General features: G+C 36.4%; 1 protein-coding gene across 1 annotated transcript in view; it reads left to right on the top strand.

The window, feature by feature from the left end:
* LOC117120836 (MAM and LDL-receptor class A domain-containing protein 1-like) overlaps nt 1-7,521 on the top strand; it is a 100,266-nt gene extending 92,745 nt beyond the window's left edge. The window contains exons 20-22 of the mRNA XM_033265923.1: nt 372-631; nt 1,941-2,160; nt 7,358-7,521. Of these exons, the coding sequence (XP_033121814.1) occupies nt 372-631; nt 1,941-2,160; nt 7,358-7,521 (644 nt within the window). The remainder of the gene's footprint in view (nt 1-371; nt 632-1,940; nt 2,161-7,357) is intronic.
* Nucleotides 7,522-10,783: the final 3,262 nt, after the last annotated feature.

The following is a 10,783-nucleotide window of genomic DNA, read 5'->3' as shown; positions in this document are numbered from 1 at the left end:
GATATTTATTCACTTTTATAAAAACAAACAGTTAAACTTTCAATTAACTTTTATTCCAATTATCCAATTATCAATATAAACAATACTTAACAAAACTGGAGGTGTGCAGCTCATTGTTGGCATTTACAACTGAGCCACTCCTGCTGTGGTAAATCTTGTGGCAGATTAGTTCAGTTGAGGGGCTTTTTTTTAAAACATAAATATCATAATTCACGTAAAGCTAGATCAATACAAAATACCCTTGCACAAATAGATGTTACACTTAACTTACTTAGAAATAGCATCACAAATACTACCATAATAATTGGAAATCGATAGAGTAGAAATGTGAAACCTCTTCTTCTCACATATTATTCATTAATTTCTTTCAGGCATGTACGTGTATATCGAAACGTCGCAGCCTCAGCATCCAGGCGATAGGGCCAGTTTATCTACCATATACTGGAAGAAAATACAGCGAGATGCATGCCTTAAGTTTTGGTATTATTGCGATAGCATCTTCTCGGGGAACTTCATTGTTTACCACCGCAGGCTAGATGCAAAAGAGTTATTATGGCAAATGCCAAGGGTCTTTGAGAAAACTTGGTCTGAGGTTAGAATTCAGTTATCGCCTGCTAAAGAATCCTACCAGGTAATATGTACACCAAAGATTTAATTTCCTTAAAACAATGTACCTAAAAGCGTAGTCAGAGCTCAAGCACCTCAAAAGACAATTGCTTGTAAATTTTGTAAAAATGAAATATTATTATTATGCCTCTCAGCATTTATATATATAATTATTATTATTATTAATATTGTCAATAATCTTATCAATAATACCGTCGTCGTCATAATCCTTATCATCAACACCATCCTTTGTTTTTTTCTTCCTTATTTCATGGTTTTTATACAAAATACGGTAATCAAATATAAAAAAAAGTCCATTCTTTTATCGTCATTGTTATAATTACTATGAATATTTTATCATTTCCATCATCATCCTCATTGTTATTCTTTTCTTCCTCATTATCATCATCACCATTATCATCATCATTATCATCGTCAGGTTGTGATAACAACAGTGATATGTAAGGAACGAAAAGTTATATTTTCAGTTGTATAAAAACAACTGTTTCTAAAAAATTATAATTTTCTGTACCGATTTGACCTACTCCGAGTATCTTTCCTATTCTTCTACATTCTATTTCTTCACATAACCTATTAATAATCAAATAAAATACTTTAATTTAAATTCTGAGCATATAATATAACCTCAAATATTAATAATAATACAGTACTAATATATTCCTACTTAATATAAATGTTTACTAGAAACACTGTGTACATTGTATGCTCTATTAAAACGTTTCAGTGGCGTATGTAGGGGAGGGCGTGGGGTGAAACAACCCCCCCCCCCAAAAAAAAATTACTCGCTCCCCCAGTCGCCCCCAAAAATCACGGTTAAGTAGTTAAAAATCACCTAAAATCACCATATTTTGCGAATTAGCGCCCCTCAACTGATCATAAGCCGGATAGTATAAAGACTGTCTCTTATACACATCTAGATGTGTATAAGAGACAGCTTCTAGATACGCCACTGATTTAACGTTTCAATCTTGCTATATTCAAAGCCGAAGTTAGCTTGTCTCGTATCAGTCTAGGCCACTTTAGGTAGGCTTTCTTTATTAAGGCTTCTACGAAGGGATGTTTTGTTGTGAAGCAGGGAATCGAATTGTCCTTCCCCAGTACCGCCTGAATATCTCCCGATAGCTAACGTCTGCGCTCTACGGAATGAATCTATTTTGAGCTAGAAAATAAATACATGTTGCCATTCATGAAGGTGAAGACTAATGTTATAGTGTTGTCTAAATGATTTGGTTTTCTGTCGTTTAGTGTACCCGATTGTAACTCAACCGTTTCAATATTGTACTGATGTATACTACAATAATGCCATTTTATAGATTGTATTCACTGGGGAAGTTGGAAAAAGTTTCTTTGGGGATATTGCATTAGATGATATTGTTTTATCCTCGTCACCATGCACAGTGTCTTCAAATACACCGCCAATTGATGGCATCGCTTCTAAGTTGAAGGTTTTGCAGAATTACGACTGTAACCTAGAGCAAGGAAAGTGCAAGATAGCTCAACTAGCATCAGATCAATTTGATTGGACATTTTCTGGTAATACAATTTTGATACGTTGATTTATCACCTGTTAATTGTTTTTGTTGTTACTGTTGTTGTTGCTTTTGATCTCCTTTCCACCTCCTCTCCCTCCTCATTCTCCATCCACTCCTCCTTTTTTAAATTAAGATATTTTTTTTTTTTTTTATATGTAAACCCTGATTTTCAAAATATATTTGAGGCATGGAGAAAAGTTGTGAAGAATGTCATGGTGGAAATTAGCCAGGAGATAAAATACCGGAGAGATTCGTCGGGGAAAAATGATAATATAAAACGTTTACATCAAATGTTGGCATGGATATATAATAATAGGTCGGACGCCGATGCGATAGAAAAAACACCACCCTTAGACTAAGATGCCCTGTATGAGCGTCTACCTGCTTATTACTTTTAAAAGTTTTCTCATTAGGCTGGGGGACAACTCTCCAAAACTCTCACCCACCTTAGGCCTACGTCACTCAGATGGCGCTACGCGCCAAGTACAACTTTTGCCCCGGCCTGCCTGTCGGGGGTTTTGCCCTGCTTTCGGGAAACCCAGCGCCACAGCCTCCGTTTGGTCAAAGAGTTTTTCACTCTCAAAGCAAATAAAGCTAACCTGTTGAATAAAATGTATGAGTTGATTAGTACATTTAATCACAATAAAAACAAATCTCTTCCCACTTGATCGTGGTAAATCTCATTAAGTAATGGTATAATTGTGGCCTATTAGACAGAAGATTCAGTCAATCTGAAAATCGCATAATATGCGATTTTCAGATTGTGTGAAACATAGTGTTATAGACAGGTCTGTGGCGGCATTCCATTTCTTCTAATGTATTTCTTTATCTTTAATCACACATTTCCCTACGCTTCAGATCGCTTACCGTACTCGCGCGAATAAGCGCCCGGGCGCTTAAAACATTCTTTTTTTGCACTTTCTCAGGGGCGCTTATTCAAACGGGGCGCTTATTCGAACGGGGCGCGAGACAGATATATATTAAGTACTCGTACAAGTACTCGTTAGTTTTCAAATAAATAAGTAATTTCAACCTACCTGAGTAAATTAACTGTTGGAGCCTTTGATTTCTTAATATTAAATAATACATTATTGCATAGTAATGCCACTATAGTTTCGCTGCCAAACAATTGATGCAACAGATGCAACATAATATATAGTTTAGCTGCCATTGCTTTCTAATATGTTTTTTTTTTTTTTTTTTTGGCTTCTCAACAGCTTCTTACCAAACAGTAGCTATAGCTGTCGTCACAATATTATTACTGATTTCTCTGGTCATTTCTGTCACGATATCGGTGCTCGTTTATAGAAAGCGCAAAGTAATAACCGAATCGTTCTCAACAGAGCCGAATGTCCATCACACAACATTAACCGAAGATGTTTCTATCGACACTGTCCATAATGATAAATTACCGATCATCAATGAAAACTAACTGTATCTATAATTTAAGGAAAACATTATGCTACGACCACGTTCAAATGCGAAACCTCTTGTCCAGCACCATTACTAGTAGGCCTATTATCATTGAGACTGACGCTTGTCTAAGAGTTTGTGTTGTATTTTGAATATATAATTAATAAGCGTTGTAATGATTTTATATGTATATCATTTTTAACATTACCTAATAATGCATCCATTATGAATGCCTGCTATTGGCGACATAAACTGACAAAATGACGTCATAGAAAAATTGACACGTAACAGGCATGTGACCTGTAATGTATCTGTGACGTCATATGTATCCAAGCGTTGTTAATACTATGTGAGAACTAATTTGTTGACTCATATTTAGTATTTTCATCTTTATTGCAAAAGATTAGGTAGGTTTTGCAGCTTATTTCATTCAATACATATACACCTACTATAATACCTAAATTTGTCAGGCTAATTTGTGTAAAATACGTTTCGGTTGTTGTGTGTGTGCGTTTGTGTGCATATACAAGAGGGGTTTCTGTTTGTGTGGGGTGTGCATACCTTACTCGCGCGAATAATAATGAATAACTGCTACTCTCAAATAAGCCTCCCCAACAGGGACATAGCCAGGATTTTGGGAGGGGAGCCGTTATGCGAGGTGAGTAGCACCCCGGTACACAGTGGGCCAGATTGAAGTCAAAGTGTGCCAAAATTAATTACTGCACTCATTACAGAAACTAATCTAAGTGAATATAAGATTTATATAGAGGTTTGCATACCCGTAGAATTCAATAAAAGCATTTTCAAATCTATATGACGTCATTTTTGTACTGTTTTCTGATTGGACGATGTCAGTTTTCATTGTAATACCAAAACAAGTTCTTATTATAATGATTTCTTTTTAATGTTTTAAATAGGTTTGGGACAAAAGAACTTTTTTGGGAATATTTTGTACTTTCCATGACGTCATCAAAACACATTTTTCTGATTAGACGGGGCTAAGTGTTTTAGGCATAGGCCAACATTAAAATTTCTATTGTTAATCTTACATTGAATATAAATGTTTTTTTTTTAAATAAATCGAAATCGAAGTAAAAATTCATAATAATACCAGACAACCTAATTTTACATTTTTAAAGTGTAAAATGTGTTTGCATATGAGAGATTCCATGGAATAGTCAGACATTAGGCCTACACCAATGTCATGATATAATATTATTTCCTACCTCGATCATAGGCCTATGTTGTAATGGTCGTTATAATTATGTTTTTATAATTCTCTGTGTGAACGAGAAGGCTTTGAAGAGGAACTCTTGCTGTCTTCTTTGACATCAGGATTTTTTGTTACTCTTATTTTGGTGTAAGGAAGAGTCCGATTTTATTATGGCGCTACAAATATAAACAGTGCCTCATCTGTCGTGAACGATTCAGGTTTGCGCCTCAGGGGTGACGCCAGCGGGGGAGGGGTGGGCAGGGCCCCCGTCGATGAGTGCTGCCCACCCTTCCCCCGGAGTCGGGGAGAAATACTAAAATTCGTCGGGGAGAAATAAAATGTGTATGTATTTTCTACATAGGCCCTATTAGAAGACTAAAATCGATTCTTCTTGAACGCCCCTTGCAATGCTGCATAAAGATGTTCAGTGCGTACATTTTATGTCAGCATCTCTTGTACTTTACTCTTTCGCGAACTCTCTGAAGGACCCTCCCATACTTCGATAGGACGTCCCGGTTTGGGTTATTTTTTAAGTCTCTTGTGGGATTTCTGCTGGTGTGGAAAGAATATCTCTGTTCTGTGTCAAAACATTAATAACTTCATCCGAAAATGGAATCCTGTTGTCAAGCCACGAGTTACTTTTTTTAGAAACCCAGTAAACACGTGTTTACGTTCTTATAACGTTCGTTGCGAATGTTGTAGTTAGGTATGTCACAAAATAACGTTTACAAAACGTTGTAGGAACGTGCAAACGTTGTGAAATTATGTTCAGTACGTATTTATGGTTCTACAAAATAAAGTTTTCAACACAAAGCTGTAACGTTATTGTCACGTTATCATAACGTAGTATTGTTTTCCGGGAAGGTCGTTCTACTTCCGTAGTAGCTCACCTCTCTTTAAGTTGAAACAGGAAGCTTTTCACAGTCTTGGATGTCTTTAAATAAAGTTAAAAACAATTGACGCCTAGATATAGGCCTGCTTGTAGATATCATCTTCATCATGATATTTTGATTATTAGACTGCTCAAAATATAATAAAGTTACTCTAAACAGCAACAAAATATTGGAAAATTTGATACTGAGGTTTACTCTAATCAAATTGTGTCACAAATGTACGAAAACAAGACCGATAAAAGTGCGTCTAGCTCGCAAAGTTGCAAAAAGTTGCAGCTAAATTTGGTACCAACATAAAGCTAAGACTATACTGAAGATGGTGATGTAAAAATTAAAGCATGAATCCACATGAATCGAAACTTTCCCTCCTACTTTTCTAAAATTAGATTTTTTAAAATGTTTTCAGTCGTTTGTTTTGATATAACTTAGTCAATTATAGCATTTGAAATATTTAGAGAAATTTCCGACATTTGTTGAAAAAATACCACCCTTAAAATTCGTTTAAATGTAAAATATTTTCAGGATAGATTCACCAGGGTATACACTTATTCAATCATGTAAAAAAAATGTAAAAGCCATAGTAACTAAAATGGACTTTTGTGCACACTTTCATTTCGCCCTATGGACCGACTGTGCGTTGGGGCCCAGGTGCGAAGCCCTTTGGGAAGTAGCGCACTCTGAACTTTTTTAGGACTGTCTTGAGAGGATAAGGTGAAAATTGCAATAGACGCGTCATAAATATATTAGTAAGTCTAATAATATAATAAATCAACAGGGAGGGCTTTTAATTTTCACCCACTTCACACCCACCATGGTTGGGGCTGAGGTGCGAAAATTTGAGAAAAGTAGTACGGTCCTCTAGATTACCGGAAATGACACCTTTATATAGTAAAATTCATCATCATCACATTACCATTATATAGTAAAAATGAAGCGCCATCAAACTTATCATGATCTTTTATCAGGGATCAACTTTAATATCCAGGCCAACTATCCAGTATTTAACTATCTATAATTATTATTATTAATAAATCACAATTTTCATTATAAAAGCTTGCAAAAAGATAAAAACCAAATTGAACCATACAATACCACATTTCTGTACTGTATCTTAAAAAGACCTGGCCTGGGATTTATGGATTTAAGATTTTTTTAAATCACACTTAGGCTTATGTGTACAATTATAGTAGGCCTATGAGGCCTGTAACGTGTGCTGATGCACACTTATTAAATGTTTTTAAAAGTATTCATTTTGAATGATCCCAGGAAAAAATTTATATTGGCTATCAAATACAAGCTTTACAATTTAAACACTGTGTACAAAGGGGTGAGGGGTGATCCGCGCAACCACCCCCCCCCCCACCGGATACGTCCCTGCTCGATACCCAATAACGCGAAAATTTTCTTAAGCGCCATTTGAATAAGGGCCTCTGGTAATTTTGAATAATTACCCCTAAATTCCTAAAAAAAATAATCATACAGCACAGTACATCACGACCTAATTTTCTGTCCGATGCATCAAATATTAGTCTCTCAGTAATATCGGTCGATCTGTCCATCCATCCATCTCTCGGTTGGTCGGTCTTCATTAAGTTTAACATCGTGTTCAGTTTTGGTGCATCATTAGAATCCCGTTCCTGTTTTATTGCTACCTGTATATCATTTTGGATTTACTACAGTATTTAAAATCGACATGATAAAATACTTATGGCATATACATCTCGAGCTAATGGAAGGCGAGGCCAATGAATTAAATCCATTTGAATATATTTCAGTTGACGAGAAGGTACATCCTGATCCTGACATCGATGAAGATGACCACAAGGAAATTGACTTTGATTAAACCACTGTAAGCGGCTTCTAATAGTGTAGACCACTATGTTTATTTCATTGGACATTAAATGTTTAAATTTTTAACACGTATTTGGCTTATACACATCTAGATGTGTATAAGAGACAGATATATATATATATATACCGGTATATATATATATATATTAAGCTCCCTTGCGCTTTTTTGCGCGAGTATGGTTGCTTACCCTCTAGTACTTGGAAAGATAGTTTCGATAAGAAGAACAATTATTTATAATAATTAAAAGAAGATAAGTTGCATGTTGTATGTTTTGCTGTTCAGTTACTTATTGTCAAAAATGCAGTGTTTAGATAATGATTTAGGATTTACAAAACATGGATTTTTGTTTCTCTTGATTATAAGTGAATAGAACTTTGAACGATACAGTCATCTGGTGTCCTGTGATTAGTGTTGAGTCTTATCCACTCAAGGAAGAGTGAACCGTCTTTTTTTTTAAATATTTTCCATTTATTATCAAACCACAACAGATGACAGAATAGAATTTACGCCTACACTTACACATAATAGACTTCAGAACTGTATATTCTAATACTAACAGCAAAAATACCGTGTGCAGAGCTTGAAACGAAACTATGGCTACGTTGAGACTTGGAGATAAGCCAGGCTTGAGTTAAGCCCGGCTCAACTTTGCCGGGCGTTCAGACTAGCAGGATTAACCAGGCATGAGAATTAGCATAATGAACCGTAACCAGGAAACGAGTTTGGAAACATTGGGCTCGTAACGTACAATCGCTCACAGCGTACGTAATTGAATGCTGATTGGTCATTTTTTTTTCCGGAAGTCAATGCAAGACCCCCCGCAGCAATTAAAGCCCGGCTTAGGAAAGTTAAACACGGTGGCACGCCAGGCCTAGTTACAATAGAAACACAGCCCGGCTTGAGGTAAGCCACCTAGTTCAGTCTGGCACGTGGATAAACCCGGTGAGTTGAGCCGGATTTACCCACCTAATCTGAACTAGGCCTTTGAAAAACTCTTTGCAAGAGCCTGCAAAACCATATATACCGCGATTGCGAACACATGTGTATTGGCATGAATATGCAAATACAGAACACCTGTTCTGTATTTGTATATAAGCCTGGTTCCCACGAGAGCCCTAGTATCCGGATCGGGATCACCTGCGTGAGAACGCCCGATCGGTTAGCGCTAACCGTTAGCGGTATCCGGATACGCTAACGGTTAGCAAGCGCTATCGGTTAGCAAGAGGGCGTTTCTATCATCCGGATCCTGCTAACCGTTAGCTGCCGTGCGTCCTTGCGAAAAAATCCCGATCCGGATACCAACAATATGATGATTGAATCACTGGCCAATAAGAAACTGGAAATTATAAATGCGTACGTGTGATTGGTTGGTGATTGAAACGCCCTAAACCGCCCGATCGGTTAGCGCTAACCGTTAGCGGTATCTGGTCCGGTATTAATACCGTTAGTACCGTAAGTAGAACGAGTTTATCTTCTCAAAGGAGAACTTTCAGTATTTTATTACTCCACGCTCACAACTTTAGTCAATTATTTTTTTTTGATGTGATCCCTCTCATCTGATTAACTCTCATCTGATTCTCTCTCATTGAAAAGAACTCCCTGAAATTAAAATGTCAATACATCTGTTAATGGCTGACATTCCGGTTCAATCTTGCTTTCAACTTCTGAATTAAAAAAATGTTTCCGCCTGTTAACATGCTTAAGCACACTTAGCTGGATGAATATCACCAACAAAATTAATAGATTTAATTATATAAGAAAAATCATGAAATTTGTCAACAAGTTTATGATGTGTTGTAAATGCTTCTTTTCGAAGTAATACACAATCACCAAAGTTTATAGCGTCTATAGGAAGCTTAGCACTATGTTCTTTTCCTCTCGATCAGCCGCTGCTTCAATCTAGATGATGCTACTTCATAGGCTCTCTTCATTAACCTTGCTTCTTGCTGCAAGTAATACGCTGACCAGTCATTCTTCAGGAAAAACTGTAAATTGAAAGACAAAAAAACTTACAACCAAACATAAATAAATACGGTGTAACCACTATGTAGAATTATACATGAAAACAATAATATGAATGAATTAATTCAGGCCATCTCTTGCGTTCTTTAGGATACAGAGACCGCAATACCACACATAAACCTTGAAACGTTCAAACTAACCGTTTCCACAGATAATAACTTGTAGTATGAGACTATTTATGTCCAGTGACGGATCTAAGATTTAGCAATGCGAGGTAGTTAATGCGATTTGTGAAGCACCAGGCAGGGTAGAGGGGGCGTGGTTTTGACAAGGGCGCAGATCTGTTTCGAAAGTTGAGGGGGACATTTTATGAGTCCATCCCACCTCGGGCCTACCATGGCTGAGCCTGAGGTACGAAATATTTAGGAAATAGTAGCTCTAGATGACCGGAAATGACACTTTTATATAGTAAAATTCATCGTCATCACATCACCATAATATAGAAAAAGTGAAGCGCCAACAACATAGAACCTAGATATTTTATTAACATGTGTAATGTACTATAAAAAATAAATAATTAAAAACATTGTCTTTGATGTACTTAATTTAGGCCTACCTACTTCAAAGCCATTAGTCCACACAAGGGCTGAGGTGGGAACATTTGGGGAAATAGTACCTCTAGATTACCGGAAATAACACTTTTTTTTAATAATCGAATTCATTATCATCGATCAAATTAATCGCTGTGATTTTCCATTGAAAATAAATCTTAATTGTCATTGATATAATTTTAATTTACTTTACCATGTGCCGAAAACCAATCAATTATTATTATTATTATTATTATTATTATTACTATTACACGCTTTTTCTCATACATCTCAAATTATAATAAAGGCACGCGCACAAGAGTCGTTTATTATAAGTGAGATGTTTGTGGGCAGAGATAGAGTACCGGTTGTACAGCACACTTTCGTTAAAACCTGGGTCATTTTTGAATGACCCATCTTATGAAATTATTACATTGCGGACGAAAAGTAAGGGACCGACCTCAACTCCATTAACAGTATTTTAGGACGTGTCTCCCTGTCCCTCCTTGATCATGGCTTTAGGGAGAGGCATCCCCTTCCATTTGAAATTTTTTGAAATTAGTAGACTGCTAGAGGCTCTTGGATGACATCTGAAAAGAAGTTAAACTTAAAATAGAAAGTGTATGTTTTACGAGAGTATAGCCTGCTACATGTAACATGTATACATTAGAAGCACACACACAAGAGGAGTGACTATATTT

The sequence above is a fragment of the Anneissia japonica genome, unplaced genomic scaffold (assembly GCF_011630105.1).
Source record: "Anneissia japonica isolate Jap-2015-1 unplaced genomic scaffold, ASM1163010v1 scaffold287965_len1858130_cov191, whole genome shotgun sequence".
In the NCBI taxonomy this organism is placed as follows: Eukaryota; Metazoa; Echinodermata; class Crinoidea; order Comatulida; family Comatulidae; genus Anneissia; species Anneissia japonica.
The sequence above is the reverse complement of the archived record's forward strand: the minus strand, read 5'-3'. Positions and strand labels throughout refer to the sequence as shown.